At 43.1% G+C, this 22,515-nt stretch overlaps 1 protein-coding gene across 4 annotated transcripts in view; it reads right to left on the bottom strand.

The window, feature by feature from the left end:
* TMCC3 (transmembrane and coiled-coil domain family 3) overlaps positions 1-21,708 on the bottom strand; it is a 50,101-nt gene extending 28,393 nt beyond the window's left edge. The window contains exon 1 of one of the 4 annotated variants that reach the window (XM_026035542.1): positions 21,690-21,708. Coding sequence is in view for 2 of the 4 variants with exons in the window: in XM_026035537.1 (XP_025891322.1) it covers positions 15,728-15,805 (78 nt within the window). In the remaining 2 variants the exon portion in view is untranslated. Of the gene's footprint in view, positions 1-12,991; positions 13,038-15,287; positions 15,402-15,727; positions 15,813-21,689 lie in introns of those variants that run through there. The other 3 variants (XM_026035537.1, XM_026035538.1, XM_026035541.1) reach the window with 3 other exon arrangements.
* Positions 21,709-22,515: the final 807 nt, after the last annotated feature.

Here is a 22,515-nt window from a genome sequence, read left to right as displayed (position 1 = left end):
CTGTCAAGAAGTGTTTTCTTAAGTTCCTGTGGTACTTTTGGTGCATATGGGTACTGGAAGGAGCAGGGGAGTCCTGGACAACTTGCAGTGGGGCCTGGGATCAATTGGGAAGCCCCTGGGTGTGTTAATGGGGAGCCAGAGGGGCTCTGGCTACTGGTGGGATCAAGAGAGTCCCAACCAACTGCTAGAGAGCAAAGGATCTGAGGGTCAACCGAGATCCCCTCCTGCTTATGTGTCCTAGTCTGTAAGAGCAAGCCCATAGGAGAGGTGGCCACCAAAGGGATCAGGATCCACCAAAGGGATCAGGGGAATCCTGGCCAACGGTCAAAGAGACTTTTTGTCTCTTTGGGGTTGGGGGGGGAGGGAGAGAGTGTCAACTGAGACCCAAGAATGTGCAGAGAAGAGGGGAAGAGGGAGAAGAGAGGGGGCAAAGCAAGACCAGGGACACAGGGATGAGCTACTGGGAAGACTGAGTCTAAGGCTAGCTACCAGACGCATCCATGTTACACTAAGCATTCACGTGTCCAACTAACAGACCGGCCTTTTCATCAGTCAGAGAGGGCAAYAGGATGGGGTCATCACTGCACTCTGTGCTAGGTCTGTGCTGATCTGCATGGCCTGGCCTAACTAGAGGTTTCATACAGGTATGTGGGAACACATACCCAGCCTCGGCAGGCTGGTCCTGGGGCTTGGAACTGCAGTAGCCTCACCTCTATTCACACTACCAGATTCGCTCTCCCAACAAGTATCTTGAGTTTCTCTACGTCCCCAGAACAGCAGGGTATTTGCTGCTTCCTCCAGTAACTTCAAGAATGGTTTCAACTTCTCTAGCTTGCTTTGAGCAACCTTTCTGGACTGACAGGTGGGCAAGGGAACATTTTCTGTGGATAACCTCAAACTACATTCATACTGAGCAGCCAGTGTGCTAGTCAGCAGGAAAGTTCTCTCTGATTTTCACTCCCTGGAAGGGAAGGGAAGCACCCAGTGAAAAGACAAAATATATTTTCAKGAGACATCCAGACTCATTATCCTTGAAGTCTCTAGTCTCTTGTCAAATTTGGCTGCAACCATGTCAAATTTAAGCAGGATAACTTGAAYATAATTGAGTTACGTAAAAGCCTCAGGAAACATGTAGAATACTTTCCAAGACAGGAGAACAGGAACCTTGTGGCTCCTAATACTGAAAAGTTACTTTCATATACTTGTCACGCTTTGTTTAAAAATAAGTAATGTATTTTTCCTGCTACTCAAGTTTGGAAACTGATTTCTGAACATTATTCTTCCCACAGGCAAAAGGCTTGTTTGGTTTCCTGGCCTAGCTTTACACACATCTAGGTCTTTCTCCTCTATACCCAACTCTGATCAGATATTCCTTTCTCTTTCACAAAGCAGTCCCACATCTGCTCTTTCCCAGAAGGAGGTTAATATTGCTGATTCCTCTCATTTTTCTCTCTAGCACAAAGACTAAAACCATGACATTCTCCACATTTTGCTTTCATTTTCATTACAAGTACTTCCCATTTCTATACATCCAAGTGAACTAACATAAGGAAGGAGGCACCTCTGCTAAATTCCACTGTCCTGCCAGGCACCCAGGACAAAGTTAACCATTTAAGTTCCATGCATATATTTAAATAAACTAATTCCTTAAATGAGCCTTACTGGGGATTTACTTATTCTCTTTTTGCTTGCATGGTGGAACAGACCGTTTCTAGTTCTACGTGATTGAAAAAGAAAATGCTTTGGAAACAAGTACCTGACTACTCTGCATATACAACTCAGAGGTATTAATGGGAGACAAAATCTAGTATTAGTCCGAGATGAGGCAGCTGTAGAAGGGAAGAGAAAGATTAGCCTAGGAGGCAATGAGAAATCTGTAAGCTTCAGATCAAAAAGAAAAAAAAAAAAAAAAAAAGCTCAAGGATCTGAAAAATAATGCATAAGTTTCACAAAAGCTCTGGACCACATTTGAAGTTGTAATACAAGGCATCTTCAGTGCTTCTTAGGGGGCTTATGGGTTTTCTTTAGTGTTATGAAAAAATGTTAGGCCAAGGTGATAGCACAGGTTTTGTTCCTAGATCTTAGAACTGCCAGCACTTCAATCACTGAAAATAATTCAGTTTATGAGATTTCAGGCTAATTCATGGCTATACATACACACACTCATATACAGTGATGAAGGGGGACAGGCTGAAGCAACATAACAGATCAAATCAGTTTGGAAAATTTACTATATTTCTTCATTCCAGAAATGTTCTAGAAACTAAGTTTGACAGTGAGAGAATAAGTCACCCAGAAGACTAATTACATCCTCCCCAACTCCTACCAAATACAGGTTACTGCAGATCTGTAATTCTTATCACAGAAAATAAATATTTAGGTACCAACTGGTCATTTTTAACTGGCACCTAGCAATTARGACACTTTGATCAGTACTAGTAAGTGCCATATCCAGCATACCAGGAATACCAAGCTTTCAGTCAAATCAAACAAACAACAACAAAAAACCCATACACTCCTTGTCAGAGAAGAGCTTTCTGCAATAAGACACAGTCCATTACTTAAGTGGGATGAAGAYGGATGACGTGGCACAACAATTCTGAAAAAAAAAGGGGGGAGGATTAAAAATAGAAATGTGTCTTCTRGAAGGTTCAAATAACAGACCACTACAATATTTTAACATTTTCAATTTGTTTGCATCTCAAAAAAGTACAACATAGGAGAATACATAACACATACTCAGAGCTTCAAATAAGGCATGAGCATCATCTTTAGTCATTCTCCCCTTTTCAAGGCAATAAAAGGGCTGCACAAACAGCACAAAGATTGCTCTGGCTGAGGAAAGCTGAGCACAGTGCTAGCCTAAGGAATACTTTCAAACATAATGCTCACCCCAACCCCAAACACCGCTRCAAAGAAACAAAGAAAAATTGCTGCAATATTGCCAGAGTTTTTTTGTGCCTGGAAATAAATTGTTGAATTGAGGGCACTTTGTACCTTTGTTAGCATGACTGTCTCCTAAATCTCAGTGCTGTTGCAACGATAATGACAACAGATAGACCTGTCTGCCCCTGAAATGAAAGACATTTCAGACAGTGACGCAGCTAGCTCAGAAAATTCACAAAGCAAAAGGAACTGAATCTTTCCAGTGTGTTAATCACAGTGCCTGTTACCAGCACTACTTTTCTAAGATTAAAGCTTCTCCAAATTTAGCAAAGAAAAACTGCAGCAGGAAATAAAGATCCTACTTTGTGTTTGATAGTAAAATATACGGCAAGTTCACTGCCGCTTATATGGAAGCTTCCAAAAGTAGGTCCAAATACAATACTTGCAAGCTAATCCCACCTCTGTAGCACTGAACCCGCYGATACAATGAATATGAAGAGCTGAGACCTCTCACAAGCAGCTCAGAATGAGAATTTCTTCCCATTTGCAATCCACAAACCGTTCTTTAATAAAATCATAGTTTATTCATCTGTTCATCAAAGCAACATCGTRAGCAACATATTTGGCCTTACATAGCAGCATACAGCGATAAACTATAAATACKTATTCAGAAGCAGCTATTAAAACTTTGTCTCCCTAAACCATGAGCAGTTCACACCCCTAACATTAGCAAAGTGGATGAAATCAGAGACAAAAAATTTCTTCTAAAAATATGCACTGAAACAATTAAATTGCTATTAATAAAATAAATCAACTCTACATGATGTCTTAAAGCTACCTTATTAAACAGTCTCCAAATTAATGCAAATTAATAGTAGTCTTATTTTCCTAAAAACACATACAAGTCTGAAAAAAAAAAAAAGTTTTTTGTTTTGCATACAAAAGTACTTGCTCTCCTTTTTTAAATGCATATTCTCATGCCAGTTTTCAGCTAACATTGCAGTATCCATATTAACATCTTCAAGACCAGCTAATTCAATTAGAACYTCTATAAATGATACAAGTTTTCTTATTATTAGAAGAGTGCAAGGGAAAGCAGGAGGACAAGGTGCATTTTTGCAGGAGCAAAGACCTATGCTGCAAATGCCCCATGCACTTATCAGTGGGATAAGTTCCCATTTACAGAAGAAACTAATGCATTCTTACTTTGAGGATTCAAATAGAGGAAATATCAAAAAGACTAAAAGTTTAAAAGTTTTTTTTTTTTTTTAAAAAAAAAGAAGTACACAGTATCATCCTTCCTCCAAAGGAAGTGCAAGTAATGTTAAGCATTTTCTCAGGCGGCCTTTCAGAGCCATTGATTACAAATTCTATATGTGCTTTAATATAASGGTAGAGCCCCAAGACAACTGAGCAAAAGAAATCTTTCCAACTCAAACTTCGGCCTTCTGTGTTCTTCTGCCCTTGTGCCTGGGCTATACAGTTTGCTTCTTCAGCTGCTCCTACCTTACAAAATGAGCACGAGAGCACTGATACTTGCCAGGGTCTTCGCAGAAGAGCGTCTCATCTGAGCAGCACCAAACACGACCACTGCGAACTTACTGCGCAGCACCTCTTACCAGGCTCTGTAAACTTGCTGCATCTCCTCAAGCACTACGCAGCTTTCACATCCTAGTCCTCAGGAACCTAGTCTTGGCACACCTTAGATTTGAGACACGCTTCTTAAACAGGATGCCCTTCAATTGGGCTGCCTTGCCAAAAAGGGTAAGGCGGACTGAGGCCAGTTTGGCAAGCAGATGAGAAAAACAACTGTATAATCTATCATTACATATTTTACTGTAACTCAGGCAAGGCCAAGACCTTCTTAAATTAATGGGAAAAAAATACTGAAAAAAAATACTGAAAAGACATAAACAACAACAAAACAAGATTATGTCATACCCAAGAAAAATGGTCTATATACAAGCAATTCCAKCCACGCTGTCAAATGCTATGTTTTCCTAACTACTACAGAAATTTCTGCTTTGGGCTTTCTTGAATTCAAGTCTTGAATTTCTGAACCTTATGATGTCCACCTTGCAGAAAAAGAAAAAAAAAATCTGCATCAGAAACACCTATAAGATGACAATACAACTACTTGTGTACAAATACACYGCGACTCTGTGCTCCCCAGTTCCCATGTCCAGGTGTTTTGCTTCTTTCTATTTACTGCCAAACTAGAAGTTCCTAAAAGCCCGTTTTCATTAATGAAATTCCTACAAATAGCTTCTGCAGGAGGCCTAATCCTGCACTACCAAGATTACCCAGTGCTCCTGCCGATGCTCCCGAGTAGGTCACAGCTCACAGGAACACCCTCCAAAATGCAATCAGTCCTCCACAAGAAAATACAACTCAGCATCAGTCAAATTTCAGTGCAATGCATTACCAACTAAAAAACAGTGTCAAGTCTAACTTCATCAGAAGCACATGCCACTCTAGCAGAAGAAAAAAAAATAATAAAAAAAAAGACACCCAGAATCCTTCCTCAACTTCGTTATAGTTTAACTACACAGAGAAACTCCTCAATTTCTCTGAGGTGGCCAGAGTCCAACACTGTCTTCTCCATGCATGTAGGGTATAATGTTCAATATCAAAATTCCTGATTTGACACTACTCACGATTTGATTTAGTGGAATCACTACAAGTGTATCAGCAATACACTTGTATTGTGATTTCAATGCAAGTTACACATAGTAGAATATAGCAAAGGCGATACGCAGGTGGATCACAACACAAATATGATTCCCATTAGTGGGCTCTTCCTGTTCCAACTCCATACATCCCAAGTGCCATGAAGGAACATGTAGGTTAAAACCACCTCAAGTCTGTTATTCTTTYAAGTGCTTTTGTGAGTTGTTCAGTTTCTAGATGCTGTAGCGGGCTAAGCCATGTATATACTTCTCCTCATGGTGGTCTAGCTAACTCATGGAGATGTGGTTAACTCAGGAGAAACATTTGCATCACCAGTCAATCCATTCAACTGTAATATCGTTTATCAATCTCCTCAACCAACACAGACATTTACCTAAAACAACAGCCACCTTCCAGTCCTGTGTGTTGAGATAAATTAAATTTTCCCTGCAGCAGCCATAGCCAGTCACTTCTCACATTTTTGCTTGAGCTTCATGGTGCAGAACATCCCTGCTCATCTTCTGTCAGTGTGCACCCATCACAGGGGTTAATTCTCAATCATAGAGGTACTCACAGTAAGAGCCCTATAATAATCGTAACTGAGCCAGAAAAGAGAGAGAAGGGAAGAGGCAGCTTTCTGTACTGCCAAATTTCTGAGCAGAGTCTTACAGTTCCTATACATAATGGCAAAACTGGCAAAAGATAAAGATCAAAAAAAAAAATCCTAAAATAATGCAGTTATGCAAAAGTGAAAAAGAAGATCCAGTAATATTAAGAATGTACAGTGTCAGAAGGAGAGCCAGCAAAGCCTTTTCCTTGTCAACTTAGTATAAAGAACTTACAAAGTCAGGTCAACAGTCAAGTTATTTGGCACAGACAGCTATTCAGTATATACATCTAGTTGCATTCTGCGTGGAAAAAAAAATAGTGGAACTTGCATCTTTTCTGTAGGGTCTGCTGTATCCGCTGTCATGGAGCTATTTAGAGTGGTTTTATCTCACCCAGCTTCACATGGTCACCTTTATATGATTTAGAAGAAGCATAGATGACAAATTTAAACTACAGAAAGAGAGATCAAATGAATCACCCACAACAGGAATACCTCTTTCCTGGCTACAGAGGGGGCAAGAGTTTCACAAGATTTATAAAATTTTAAAAGAGGAACCATCTATGCCAGAGAGTCTCCTTAAACATTTATCTGATGCAGAAAACAGGATTGTGCATCCATTAAATACGCTTGAAAATTCACACGAGTTCTGTGATTTTTTTTTTAAAGAATCCACCCAAAAGGCTAACAGCTCTGAAATATGTCCTTCACAGCACTTACCTCTGCCCCACAGATGTCATATCATCTTCAAGAGGTGAAGTGACATGCCCATCACTATCTGTAGCGGCCCTACACACTCCAGGCCTGGGCCTGCAGAGCCTCAGGCTACCACTGTCACCACTTACTGAAAGTCTAGACTCCACTAGGAAGACTCCACTTCAAAACACTGATTATCTTTTAGCAAAACAGTGAATTTCAGCCTTCTCCAACACTACCTGTCGCACCACGGAACAGCCCAGAGCACACAAAGCTTGTACCAGCCGACTCACTCAAGTCCAGACAAGAATAAGTGGAAGGAGGCTTGACTGTTTTTTCCAAAGCACCATGGCTGAGTCTATCTTCTTTGCAATTAAAGAGCACTTTGCATATACAGATGCAAAGTGACTCCAGTGAAATGCACACCTTCACTAGTAACTGAGAAATGGCACCTATGGTACTTGTGAATAGCGGGAACACCAAGGAATAGTCAGTCCATTTTGTGAAAAAAGAATTTGGAAGCTGTTGTACTCAAATAAATCCTTAAAGCCTGGCTTCCCAAATCTAAAGAGATAGGGATTTCACAGCTTCTGACATTAACAAATCCTGAACAAAAGCTTCGTACCAAGTTTTATGATTTGAAAAATATATATGCATCTAATTGTAGCTTCCATTTGATGGCTTCCAGATTGAGTTTTGTCTGAGTTTTCCTCCTGAATATTCCTCCTGCAGTTCAAGATTTTCCAGTTTCTTCATGAAAAGAATAAGAAGTCTTCCTTGGAGGCCAAAGAACAAAACAGGAAAGAAAGCTGCATCTTTTTTTTCTACATAAAATTGATGTTACAGGACACAATGATGCCCAATGCACAATGATTACCCTCAGGAAAAAAAAAAAAAAAGTAGGAAGCTGTCTGCATTTGAAAAAAAAAAAATCATAAATAAAAGATTTACTGAATAAGAGCTCTCCCTGCAGAGGAGAGAGAGAGAACACCATGGAAGTTAGCACTGCAAAGACAATGGAATGACCTGAGAGCAGCATGCCTYTTTTACCGGGAAGGGTAAGTATCTAGCTCTCAGACAGCAGTGCTTTCTCTCATTCCCCATGCTAAACTGCTTAGGAYGACATACCTACAATATACACGAACAAAACACACAAGTGCCAACGTGGGGAGCCCCAGATTTTGGGCATATCTACTGGCAAGCAGAGGAGAAAACCCTTGCTGATTGTCAGTCTTCACTGTTCACCTTTTCTTGAGCCTTCCATAGACCACTGTGAGAAATTACGCCACTCTCTCACATTTGCCAGCTTCATTCATGCCTTGGCCCAAAAGTCCATGAAATGCAATGCACTTGCGGAGGCAGAAGGAGCGTCGTACTCGGACAGGCCGCAGACCTGCACTAATCCACATACGAAGGCACTGAAGAATCCAGGCATACTGCTCCATGGGCCTTCACCAAAAGCAGGACAAGGTAACAGTTTCTGAGTATGGCAGGCTCAACCTTTTGGACCCACTTTATCACTACAGGAACCTGGCAGCTCCTAGCTGAATCAGGCTGTTGCCATTTAATGCCTGGCTTTAAAAGAAACCCCTATGATAAAAGTGGAAGGGGTGTTCGTAGAGCAGGCAGTCACCCTTTTGCTCATCAAAAAGGAAATCATATAATTTGCTCCAGAAAGGGCTCATTACAGGTGAGAAGATAAGGCTAAATTTCTCTTAAAAATGGTGGAAAATTGAATGAGAACCACCCCCTTTTCAGAGGCATGGTAGGGAAGAGAGAAATCAAAAACCTGATGGAGAAGTGAAGAGATATTTTGCAAGTCTGGCAATAAATCTCATGAACAACCACAATACAGAAAAGAGCAATTCCTGACAAATCTCCCAGTAAAGACACCAAAGAAAATACGAACCACATGCTCTCATATTACACATTACACATCAATAGCTGGACTGAGACATTTTAATTTCAAACATCTGTGTGGGGTCAAAAGGAGGAACAGTGAAATTCGGCCTTTGGAATGAACTTCTAGTCTGACTCCAGCCAAATCCACTTTTTCACACTTGTTTCGACACACAGCAAGTTCTTCCAAGTAGTTTAAGTATAAATAAAAAAAGCAAGCCAGATCTAGAATTCAAGTAGAGTCGAGTTTATTTTACCAGACTGATGAGATTCCCAAGCCAGTAATGCAGTTCATACCTCAGCAGATTGGAGCGTTACTGGTGACCAGGGTAGAACTCAGGCAAGTGTACGGACAAAGGGTTCGAAAGGATTGAGATCTCTCATCTTTTAACAAAATGCCCTGAACAAGGAGTTACTAGATTAGCAATGTACATTTCTTGCTCAATTTCTTTCACTGTATCACTCATGTTAGTGAMCAATATTTTGTTACTTATGTTAGTAAACAATATCTTGTTACGTTTTTCTTGCTTTGTTGTTATTCTGTATTTTTTGTTCATTTTCTTCCCCGCTCACAACACCAACAGGGGCTTTTCCCTGTCCCTCATAAAGGGCTGATACTTCAGTGACCACACACAGTGCAAATACCAAGGAGGAGATTCAAAGCATCCCAACCCATAACTTCAAGATTTACTTCAGATAGTACAGCTTATTTGCAGCATCTACAACATTAGACTTCTCAAGAAAAAAAAAAAAAAAAAAAAAGAGAGTAACTAGATCCTGGGCAGCCCATGTTAAGTCCCATCTCTAGTCTTCTTTCTGCCACATCTCCCTACTTGTCCCTCCTTTCTGTGGCAGCTGCTCTTCCCTGACCATGCCCTGAATCTGCCCAGAGCTGTCCAGCCCCCGTCGGCCCCAGGGCCTTGCGCAGCAGCCCTGCAGTGCTGCCAGCCAAGGGAAGCAGCAAGCGGTACCTACTGCACGTGGTTTGCCTTATTTGGCCCTCCTCAATGGGAAACAATTTTCACAACTCATCTAGATAACTCTCACTCAGCAAGATCTGCTCATTTTGATTTTCTAACAAATGGCTTTTCAAGGCTAGTGCTAAGTTTCATCCTACTCAGTTCCATTTCTTTTTCCTGCAGCTGTCTGCAACTTCAAACCAAAGCCAAAGTAATCCAAAATACAGTTAGGTCATCAGAGCCTAGCAAGTTTTTAGCTCCTGTTATTTATTTTTTTTTCTCCCAAGAAGTGAAAGTAAAGCAACAAATCTTTGGCAGTCATCAGCAGATGTACAAAATAGGCCAGCTGGTGCTGCTCTGACTTACAGAAGAGCATGAGTCAGTTCTAATTGGTCTGTCAATTTGATCTCTGGGTGTCTCTTACCTGTCCAGACATGCTAGTATAAAGCAGCGCATTTTCCACATATTCATAGCATTTTGCATTTGAGCAATGAGCACTGCCTTAATTGTAACTTCTGTACAAAATGTACTGAAATAATTTGGAATAAAGAGAAGTGAATGCTGCAAAACCAGAGAAACTTGCCACCTCAACTTTTCCTAATCAGACTTCTCTTCCTGTCGCAGTGTTTCCAGTGGTGTAGCACTAAAAGCACACTTTAAAGTAATTTAGAATTAAAAACTAAACACCTMTAGAACCCCAAACCTCACATCTCCTGTGAGGTGTGCTATCTGCCTAAATTTGGAGGAGTTCAGTCATGGTAGGCAACAGAGTTTTCCTTTAAGAGTGGAGGACATCCGTTCTCACCAATTCTTTTCTAAAGCTTCATTTCATGATCATCAAATCTGATGATAGTCTGAGGGACCAGGCCTCCATATTAGGAAGTTTTTTTTTTTTTTTTTTAATATATATATATATATATTTTTTTAAGACAGAACAGTGACCCTCATTGCAACTTTCTCTAACAATGATGTCACAACTCACAGTTTGTGGGTGTTATTACCTTAGTCCTCTGCTCCCACCTTTTCCCTGACGTTAAGCTTAGATTAKGTAGCCCTTATTTTCAATTTCTGAGAGAGCCTGAAAAACATGAGCGGCAAAGCCACAAGCCAACGCAGTTGCACACCAGGTCCCATATGTCAAGGCTTTAGAAAAGCGGGTTTATTTTTGGCTTAAAATATTAATCCTTCCCTCTCTTTGTGAACTAAAGGAAGAGAAGAAAACTTTCAATATTAAAGGTAGTGCAACCCTCATTAACCATAATGGAAATTACACGTTACGGTATCAGAACACGCTCTTGTTTTTCATCTGCAGGTTCCACCATTCCCCAATGCTATTTAGAAWCTCTCTGAGGTCTTTCCCAAAGCCGCTCACCACGGGGTGCGGATGAAAGCTGCACACTTGCTAACAGTGCCAAGGCAGCACTGGCCACAAGCAGGAATCTTTTTCGCCTGAATAGCAATAGTAGAAGTCAAAGCCAGCCAAAAACCTTTCAGACAGAGCCTCTCAGCAGACACAGCGCCAGGTGGCACTTGCTTAAAGCTGTACGTACGGAGCCAACAACAATAAGCAAACTAAGGATCTATAGCTGCCTGTGTCCCCCGGCAGCACCCCTGGCAGCCTGACAGAAGGGCAATTACTTGTCCTTCAAAAGAGAAGCAAACCAAGGGGAGAACTTTCTTCCTCCAGTGAAATCTTTTTAAATATACCTAATATTTAAAGATCTACTAACAGATATTCCAGTCCTGCAAGCAATATTACTCCTATGACAAGGATGAATCAGAAGCATAGCAAAGGAGACAATATGCAATTTTCAGCAACACCAAGTTTTCATGCAGAGACCAGCAATGTCAGGAGGTCTAACGCTCAGAAATTTCCAAACCTAGAAACCAGATGACACCATGGGGAGAACACGAATCCSCCCCCGCTTCCACTTACTGTTTACAACAGCCTTGTTAAGTTGGAAGGAAGGTGACGTTGAGTTAAAAGATCTTTAGGGCTCACAGCTCTACCAAGGCTGCTCACCTTGCGTGATCAGGGAACACAGCGACACATTTTAAGCTGCAGAACAACAATTTCCCCTTTTCTTGTTTTGTCTGACAGCAACAAATTGCATCTCACATTGCCCTTTACCTTTTAGGTGGATTCAATCTCCAAACTCAGAACACACAAAAAAGGTGCCAGTTTTGTTAACTTCCTAACATTCTTTTTTGACGCTAAAGCACTGGAGGAAGAAAAAAAATAAAAAAAGTTCGTCGTTCTACAATGACAAAGCAATCAGAACAGGATTATTTTAAATAAGCAAAATGGGCTATTCTTCAATGCTAACAAACTAATCTGTGGCTCTTCTTCCCAATCTTTCTGCATCATGCTACCTATTATTTGACAGGTCTTAGACACCTTTAGATAAACAGTGAATTTAAAACTAATGTTTGGAAATCTCAGCAATATTCTGCCCCATCACATTATCTTGTTCCAAAAGTGAAGGCACCAGGGGAAAGGTGTGCAGAAGTTCCTTGAGCACAAATAACTGGAGGTTTGAGTGCAAGTTACAAAAGCCCAGAATGGGCATTTCTACAGTAATCTTTATATTCAAAGAAACAGCAGGAGTATAGATTAAATCTCCCTTCTCCTGAAACTGATTTTTTTGTTAACATTTTTAATCCTTCTAGGTCCCTTTATGTTATTTCCCCTAACCATACTGGAGGTTGCAAGAAACAAAGGGGACCCAAGGACAGATGATGAAAGTGATTAGAGGCTTAGAAAGACTTCCATATGAGGAGAGATTATAAAAAGGCCTCTAAGGCCTTGCTTATAGAAAAGATTAATGAGAGGGATCATAAGAGAGGCATAGAAAATAAGAAGAGACATTGCAGAGGATGTTTTTACACTACTAGGAAGCAAGAAAACAAAAGGATTTCTATATATTAAGTTTAACTAGTTTGTCATCATGGAAAAACCAGCTCATGCACAGAACAATGGCTGTATTGCCAGTCTGGTCTCGCCAAGGTTGAAAGCACACTAAGATCACACAGAATGGTTGAGGTTGGAAGAGACCTCTGGAGATGATTTAGTCCAACCCCGCTGCTCAAGTGGAGACACCTACTCTTGCTGACAGAAACAGAAGCAGCATTTCAGACACTCTCTCCAGCCACTCTACTTCTGAAATAAGAACATCCACTTCTGCTTCTGGCAGTACTTGCTTGTTTGTTTGCATTATGAAGAGATAACTACTAGCACTTCAGATATCTCTACCACTAAGAGGAGACAGCTCACCTGAACAGGCTACAATCTACAGGAAACTGCACAGCCAGCCCTGCTGGCCTCTCTCTCTGGAACACCTGGTGCTGGTTAAAGGCAGGACATACCCCTGCATAGACTTCTAGTGGGGCTCATATGCACCAGGTGCATCAGAAGATGCTTTTAGAATTACAGAACTAGAGCTGCTCCATAACTAATAGTGGTCTTACACTACACTGTGCTGCCATGTGCAGCCTAAGTCAACTTTCTTGCAGCTCCTTCAAGGAAGCGAGCAGGAACCCTCAAAATACTCTCCCTCCTTAAGCAGCCATAACTTCTTCTTTTGTCCTAGTTAGGAATGAACCAGATGATCTTCTATCAAGAATTTTATCACTTCGAGGCATTGGAGCCTTTGCAGAAAACAGACCCAGGGCTCCCCAGAGAGTTGCCAGCAGAGCACCCACAATCTCATCCTTCACATTGTCTCAGAGCTACCTATTGAAAGGACCTGTTTTCTCACACTGAGCTGAACAGCTTCTTAACCTCAGCAAGAACTTTAAAACCCTTTCCTCTCAGATCTTCCCTTTTAAACACACAGAACACTCCCACATTCACAATAATTTTTTTTCTAGAGATTCTGCAAGCTGAATTTGGGATATATTCTGAGAGAATATTCTCCTAGAGAAGAGTAGCAGTTTTGGTACTGCCTCCCACCCTGTCCATAGAGAAGGCTTCACTTTCTCGTAAGATAAATCCTTAGATGTGCTTGTGAGATGCAGCCAGGATCTGCATCCCAGAAGGCTGCAAAGTCCTTCAAAACTGCCCACCCCGAAACAGACTCAGTAATCTGTTACAGAGACTGCAGACTCAGCAGCTACTTGGCCCTTTCCTTCCCCCAAGCTGTATCTATTAAACTTTTCTTTCTCTATTACTATATACTTCTCTCATCCCTCTGATAAAGTCAGCTCCAAGCTTTTCTTCACACAAGCAAGTCTCCCTGGGTGATTTGGGTTCACCAAATATCTCAAATATTGTTTGGGAAYGGCAGCCCTGACTACATTGGCATCCTTTTTTTCTCTTTCTCCTTTCTTACATAATATCATTTTATCATTCATACTTKCTGCTCCATCCTCCTGATTAAAGAAATAACAGGATTGTTGAAGTTAACAGGGTCATTTACTCAGGAAGAAAATCCTGCTCGTCTTGGATAAGCACAAGTGGATTTAACACAAGCCCTCACTTTCACCTGGAACACAGAGCCTGCTGCTCCCGTCTTTGGCAATTATATTGCAAGTTCTGTGATGCGCAACACAGCTTGTAAAGCCTACACCTGAAGGCAATGCATTTACAGAAGACCACCAAATTGACATGAGAGGCGTATTTCCAGCTCTCATGGCTGCAGAAAGGGAAGGAGAGGCTAAGCCCGATTAAAGAAACTCCAAATTACTCAGCAACCCAAATCCCTCCCAAAGTCTCCTAAATATGAGATTTTTATTTTTCAATATTCAAGTGTTCTGAATATTAGTTATGATATTTTATGCTTTTAAGCAGATTGTCAGATCTTGTAGATTGGAAGCTTCAGATTTAACTCCTAATCTTGCCAAAAATCACCCTTAGAAGTATGCAACTTTCTTCTACGGCCACCGGAAACTAGTTTGCACGCTAATCTTACAGCCCAAACAATGAGAAAAAGGCAATTAGTTCAACTTGTAAAAAGAAAAACAAAGGAAATACACGGAATTCTTAAAACTGGTTCACAGCTTCAACATGCACCTGTCCCACAGCATGAAGAGCACGTTAGGCAGCACTCCGGCAGCAAAGTCACAGTGTGTGTAAGGTGTTATTTTAAAGCATTTCATTATGCAGGCACAACCTGAAGCTCATCCTCTCCCTCCAGCACTGTCAGTTAATGGCTAGAGGGGATGGGAWGGAATGGGAGGGATGGGAGGGAATGGTCAGTGCAGGGAAGAGGAAAAAGCAGTTTTTCTCCACAAATAACTCAGCCCTACACTTCAAACTGGGATGCTCATTTACCCACAAGCTCAAGATCTTGTAAGCACTGAAGACAGAGCTTTTGCCAATAGTCAGAACCAGCCAGAGCTACCTTTTTCCTTCACTTTTTCTTACAGCACACAGGAACAGCGAGCTGCTTGACACCTGCTTGAGCTGAGCACTTCGGTATGAACTGAAACCTGTGCATAAACTAGAGCCTCCACCCGTGGCAGACTCATCCCACAGGCTACTAAGCATACGACAGAATTACGAGCATTGCAAACATGCAGTTTTAATAACAAAACATCAAAGTACTGAGGTAAAAGAAAGCTGAACTCACCAGAAGACCAAAAAGAAAGCTGTCCCATAAAGTCATATATCACAGGTACATAACATATTCTTACTTTCTATGCCTAACACAGGCGGATAAACCTTTTCCGTCAGCCTCGAGCTAATCACTGCTGTTGACTTTGGTGAGTAAGCTCTCTCCTGCTCTCATCCCCGGCCGGTTTCTGCTGCGGATGGAGCCGAAGCCGGTTTCTGTTATGTCGACAGCCGCCTTCGCTTCACCCTCGCCAGCAGCAGGGCGGCAGCGGGCACCGGCACCAGCCCAGAACTTCCCGCGGGACCCAGAGCAGCCCCCTCGCCGCCGCCAACGGGCTCCGCCTTGAGCACAACCCGGCGGCGGCTCCGCGGGGGAAGCGGCAACGCGCCGTGTCCCCCCGCTCCCTTCCCCTTCCCCGCCACAACCTCCCCTCATGGCGGGGAGCAGAGCGTTACCCGCGTCTTGCGGCGCCGGTGCCGCTCCGGGTCCGAGTACGTCCTGTCCACGGCCAGCGCCGTGTCGCTGCCCGGCATGACGGCTCCGCTGCGGGGGCGGGGGGGAAGCCTCGGCGCGCGGGCAGGGGGCCGCGCAACGGTCGTGCCAACGGTCGCCCCAACGGTCGCGCCTCKGAGGGAGCGCGGCGGCCATGGCATAAAGTTTCCCCGGTATAAAATACTATTATTAAACACACTGTTGTGGGGATTAYGTACACACTGTGAAGCGACCGTTGGCAAAAGCACAATCGGGAAGAAGGTCACTTTCCACAGTGGTAACATCCGTACTCTAAACAGGATGCCGGGGCTCCTTTGGAGAGGTTTTTGGGCTTGTCCTCCAGAGCTTTCTTTTTTTCTTTTTTTTTTCTTTTTTTTTTTTTTCTTTTTCCAGTGGAACGTAGCAAATAGTCTCCAAGGGAAGGGACTACGTGATAAGAGGCCACCGGTGCCGCTCTTAAGCCTGATGGCAAAGGGGATAGTGCTGACTGACGTGGGTAGCGCAGTTATCCGTGCGCACGCTGTCACAGTTCTCAGTTTGTCTGCCAAAACACGAGCCTTTCACGCCCACGGGAAAGGAGATACTCTGTTTATCTKTAAGCAGCACAAGCTACCGGGAGGTGACACCAAAATTTACCGATTGCGCGGCAAGGTGGTAGCTCTCATTCAAAGGGTCTGGTGTTGATGTACGTTCAGATGCCAAAATAAAACTTTAAACTCTCCTCTCCTCTCCCTCTCCCTCTCCTTCCTCTTCCCTCCTTTCYCCTCTCCCTCTCCTCTTCTTCCCATGTGTGGTCCCAGCAGTGCCAGACATGCACAGTTTGTGAGTACCCATTTCTTGCACAGCAAGGAACCCCTAAGCTAAGACTGACTTTGTATCTTAATAAGATGCGCTGATAGAGGGTGAAGAATAGAGAGGCACAYGAAGAAACCCAGTTGATACTGACAGAAGTTCTTTCTTTCCCCTGCCCACTATACTTAATTCTGTGCTGTGAGATGAGATTCAGTTTCAGGCCCTTTCCTTATTCTTTTACAGCAGAGGAAATTTTTGCTAAGTAATTCCTCCCTGCTGCTGCTGACAGCCACGGCAATGGTGAAAGTCTCAGTACGAACGGATGGCAGCAATCTTTTGCATTTTAAATGCTTTGAATAAGAGACATGCTTTCAGCAGCAGTACATGCCAGCTGTTCTTTAAACCCAAGAACTGGCCTGGAACTGATCTMTTTACATTAAAGATGACCCGTACTGCAGAGGCTAAAGCACAAAACTCTCCCTTGGGCAACGTGCAGGCTTGCTGCTCACCAGCTTACACATCTTCTGCCTCTCAGTACGTGGTTTGGGGCCCTTCAGGAAGGAACCTGTCTCTCCAGGTTGAGCCACCTTGCCATTGCCATGGGGAAGTGCAGGATGGAGGGTGCCAGCCAGGGCCACGCTCAGCTCATCTCTGGGGCACACAAAGGAGCGCCCCACTCCAAAACGTGCACCCAAACAGCCTACGCTGCAGCCACAAGGCATATAGCCCGAATCTCCAGTTGCTGCATATGCTGGTGACTGTAAACGGCACCTTTTACCCCAAATTAAACAAGCAAGTCAAGACCTTAGTCCAGCTACTGCCYGTAGGCACAGGAACTGCTCTCAGGAAATGCCACCCCAAGCCACCACTGGGAGACGTGCGCACAGCGCTCCAGAAACCACGGGAGCCACCGGAGAGCGGACRCCTGGGCTCCTAGGAGCGGCGGGAGGGCAGCACCACAGCCCTCCTCCTGTTGCTTTATTGCTGTAGCTCACAGGCAACTCGACTCACGGTGCACAGCTGATACCTGCAGCTGGAGACAGGGAGGAACCTCTCTGTTTGACCATGAAGCGCGTTGCGTGGCCATGGTACATCTGTAATTTATACAGATACACCATACACATACCTGATTTATACAGGTACGCCAAACACACACGTAATTTATACAAATAAGGTATGTATGGGTATGGGTGTGGGTATGTATGGGTGACAGCAATTATTTCCATATCGACAGACAGTGTCAAAGGCAAGATTAGGATATCTTTGCCAGTCAACCAGAAAACACAGCTGGGTTACAAGAGGACAGAAAAATTAATGATTATGGAAGTAAGCAGCACCTCCTCCCAGTGGGTGTTATTACAACACTGGAAAACTGCTGTAACGCCTCTGGTTTCACTGCGGGGCTCTCTGCTACAGGGGTGCAAGGCACGGGAACACGAAGCCCACGGCCCCTTGCTGCCATCGAGGYGGACCACCACTAGCCTGCTAAGTGTGCTTCTAGTAAACCTCATTTGCTCCAGTTTGAAAGCTCTCCTTTAAAAATACACTTACAAGGAACTGTGTGAAGTACGATATTTGGTACGTTAATCAGGCATTGCGAGATTAATATGTTTAAGAGCCCATTTAATAAGAGCCTAATAAAAACAGAAAGCTTCCTTCGTTTTCCTCCTTCTGCCTGACTTAAATATATGACATTCAGCTCTGATCTGAGTGATAAGGATTTGAAAGATTAACATCAACTAAGTAGAAAAGCCAAAATGCCATTATGTTTAATTGGCATGAAGTTTTCAAGTACTTGAATTGCACAATAAATATTTTAAAGGCAGAAAATTACAAACAAAAAAGCCCCACAGCATAGCATGGATAGTGTGCATGAGGCTAAATAAGTTTGTATATGCCATCATTCAAAAGTACCCAGCAATACCTTCTCTTTACTCACCCAAATACTGCAATTTATGTAGGAGCAAGTGCTGGAGTAGTGCTATATGTTACTATTCTACAGGATAGTTTTCACTGAATAAAATATTTGTCATATTTACTCTTTGGTTGAATTGCTCAGAGGTATTAAATTCATTTTACTTCCATCTTAATGCTTTTTTTATGGATAAAACCTAAATCCATTAATTGAATTTTTGCCAATTGCTTCAGTACTCAAGGGTTTTACCACATATTTCTGCATATTCATCAAGAAAGTCACTCACTAATAATATCCCAAAGATAGATGCAGACCACCATAACTTCTTGTATATAAATATCAATGCAGACTTCCTAAAATTATTAAATGGTAGCATGTAATTTGTAATCGTAGAAATGTATACTTTCCTGGAATACAGCTTTATAATTTTACCTCCTGGAATCATGATTTATATTGGAATTTATGTTTAGTGAATTAAGGCATGCTGCTAGCTGGCTTAAGAAGGCAAGTGATAAGACAGGTCATTTCCTGCCTTTTGACTATCTTGGTGCTGGCAGATGTTTCAGAATTGTCTGTGAGAAAGGACAGATTTTAAGCAGAAAAATATAAATCCTATTTTTTAACATATACTTACATTCTCACTCTTTGGGGCCCTTTAAAAAGATTACTGTGTAAGCTATTACACATTATGAAGTTTGGAAGACAATTTTTGAAAGATTTTGTTTTTTCAGGTTTGTTCTCTGCAACCAATAAATTGTATAAGGTATCATACCGTATGATTTTCTCATCTGTTGGGCCTGTGCTTTTTAGAAATAAGCAGTAATAAGCCTATTTTGTAATGTTTCTGGTAACTGCAGCAACAGGGGTTAAAATCTTGACACTGCCTTTCAGGGGAGTTTCCCCCTAATGTCCATGAAAGGAAAATGTCACAACATGTGATCTCCAGGAAGTACAACAGTGGAGATGCATCATTTGCCAATGAAGACTCGTATCCCCGCATACAGGAATACCCTTTTACGGAGGAAAAAAAGAACCATTTTTTGTTTCCAAAGGCATTTGCAKCTGGGCTTTCCTTTGTAAAGTAATATCCAGGCAGGGTGGGATTTCTTCTCCACATTCCTAACTGATATAGTCATATTGATAAAGAATTTATTTTTAAAGCAAGAGAAGGGTAGGGAGTTTCCATTTCCTCAGTGGGCTGATGCCACTGAAGAACTGCTCAGAAAACACCCTGCCAGGCAGCTCTGGGCCTGCAAGAAGTGAGTCCCCCTCTGACCCTTCCTGTGACCGCTACGTGTGACCTAAAGCTTTCCTGAAAGACAAAGCTGTCCTATTTCCTTAAAAGAGATGAATTAGAGAAAGAAGGAGATGCTGACGGCAGGGCTCGGGTTGGTCTGTTCTGGACTTCATCTGCTTGAGCTACAAGCAGTTCCCGCTTCAGTTTTGTAACCACCTCAGGCCCAAGATTTTGCAGATGTCAGATAAATTTCTCAAGGCCTGTATAAAGGCACGGCATTCTCAAGAATCTCATGGGCATATATTTACAGATCAAAACTGAGAAAAAAAAAAGGTGGTAATTATAGGCTTACTAGACAAACTAATCTTTTTACAATATTCCCTTAAATTTGCTTGTGTGCTTTTCTCACACACCCTTATAAAAAATTTTATTTGAAGTACCGTAAAGGGAGCAATTGAATGTTCCAGCTTCCCTGCTCTGCTAATAGAGATTAATTAGCACATGTTGGCTTTGAAACACCTCCACTTTTGAGCCTTAGATCAATGGAGAGCACTGTAGCAAGGCACAAACCTTCATAGCCACATTAAAATTCTAATAGTGGCACAATATATATCATAAGTAATTACAGTCCCATCAACTAGGTATATAAAAGTTATGACAAAGTAATACAGCTTGTTACCCAGCAGTTTTAGCTGGGAAGCTGTACCACATAAATCAAAGCATTTTTGCAGAGACAAACAGTACTGCAAGGCCATGCTCTGCGAGCAGAAACAGGGGCATCTCGTCACTGACCAGYACGCAAGAATTCCACTGATTTTCAGCTCCTGAAACGCACAGGCTGACACAGTTAGGAAGTGATGGAGCATATTCCTCATTAACACTTCCCACAATCTCACATTTCTCCCCATGAAAGGTTGTCTTTTTCCTAAATGAAACATTTTCTCATTTTTTTCCTCCTTAAACAACATATCACAAACCTTTTACTGCTCAAAAACATAGCAGAAAAATACTCTTAGCAGAGAGGTATTTTTTAGAGAGTAGAAAAAAAGCCGTTTCCCATTTCACAAGTTTTCCTACCATTTGGCAGCAGCCGGGCTCTGCGCTTCAGGACCTCGCGGTGCCGCGGATCGAGGTGCTTGGGTCGGGTGCTCGGGTCGAGGTGCTGGGGCCTGCGCTCGTGTCGGCGCCCCTGCTTCAGCTGCCGAGCAGCACGGTGCTGCCCGACGTCCTGCTAACAGCACCCCCGTGCTGCCCTGCTAACAGCACCCCTGCTAACAGCACCCCCGCGCTGCCCTGCTAACAGCACCCTGTGCTGCCCTGCTAACAAAACCCCCACTAACAGCAACCCCCGTGCTGCCCTGCTAGCAGCCTGTCTGAAAACACCCTCGTGCTACCCCACTAGAAGCCCTGCTCACATCCCCGTGATACCCCACTAACAGCACCCCCGTGATACCCCACTAACAGCACCCCCGTGCTACCCCACCAGCAGCCCCGCTCACGTGCCCAGTTACCCTGCCAGCAGCCCCGCTGACGCGCCGTGGCTCGGCCGCTGCCGGGGCCGTCGCGAGCGGTGCCGGGCGGGCTGAGGCGTGCAGAGGAGTGCAGAGGAGGCGCACGGACGGGCGGGCAGGCAGGGGAGGTGCAGGTGGGCCCTCCCCGCAGCGCGGCGATACCAGCGGCCCAGCGAAACTACACGTGCCGGGTGATACCAGCAGCACCGGGGCTATAAACACACACGGCCCGCTCCTGGCACAGATCTGGAAGCAATCCATGTAAACTTCCCACAACCAATGGCACCGGTGGAGGCGTATTTGTGTTACGTGTTTAAGGCTGCAACAGAAAACACTGGTTGCGTGGGYGCCGCTGCCTCAGGACAGGTTGGTAGAGCTAATAGCTGTGATACCCCGTAATGCTGCACGTCTACACACTGCCATTAAAGAGAAATAAACCTTTAACGCTCRCGTTCGGGCTAGCGTCTTACCCTTGAGGCTGGCTTATAATTTGGATGCAACRGCGGTGGGCCAGCCAGAGCTCTGATCCAGGCGAAAACTGCTTCTGTCAAAACAAAATAAATTATTTGATGTCAAAATAAATTATTAGTATTATCAGCTCCCCCATCTGGCTGACCGTACAGCCCCTCAAATTCTGACATTGACAAAAGAAAGGGACCAAAGGAACATGCCTGAGGGCAGAACACCAAATTTAGARTGGACTTTATTTAAACTGATCAGGAAATCACATTCTAAGTTGCCACAGTTTTTAGTTATGTCCGAGCATACTGGCTACTTCTCAGTGCAAAGATTCTTCACCTCAGTACGCTGTGAATCTTTACACAGGTTACTTGTCCTTGTAAATGATAAGGAATGATGATATAGTCAAACACGAAACCACCCAAACTTTAGGTATGGACATGTGTACAAAGCATGGGCACCCAGAATGACACTTTTCAAAATGAATTATTTTCCCACTTTTTAACAGAATTTCAAAAATAGTTTGATACGTTCAGGCCTTGGAAACATTTGAAACCAGCTTCCTTCATGCAAAAACCTAGGGAGGAGCTGCAGAGCGGGGAGCTGCASAGAGAACTCTGCTCCTGTGCTTGAGACTGGCAATTATAGCTGGGACTATCAAATCGCTGGGTGCGCTACCGTCAGCTACTGAAGTTATGATGAAAAATAACAGGACTGTTGAGAGGACCAAGGACAATGCAAATGCAGTTTTCAAACATCTCTAGAAATAAAGCATCTGAAGGAATCGTTAAAACAATTTTCTGGTTTCTTGGAAAGGGGAAATAATTTTGTATATAA

The sequence above is a fragment of the Nothoprocta perdicaria genome, unplaced genomic scaffold, assembly GCF_003342845.1.
Source record: "Nothoprocta perdicaria isolate Ctin4 unplaced genomic scaffold, notPer1 scaffold_160, whole genome shotgun sequence".
In the NCBI taxonomy this organism is placed as follows: domain Eukaryota; kingdom Metazoa; phylum Chordata; class Aves; order Tinamiformes; family Tinamidae; genus Nothoprocta; species Nothoprocta perdicaria.
Note: the sequence above shows the minus strand (reverse complement) of the source record. Positions and strands in the feature narration are given on the sequence as shown.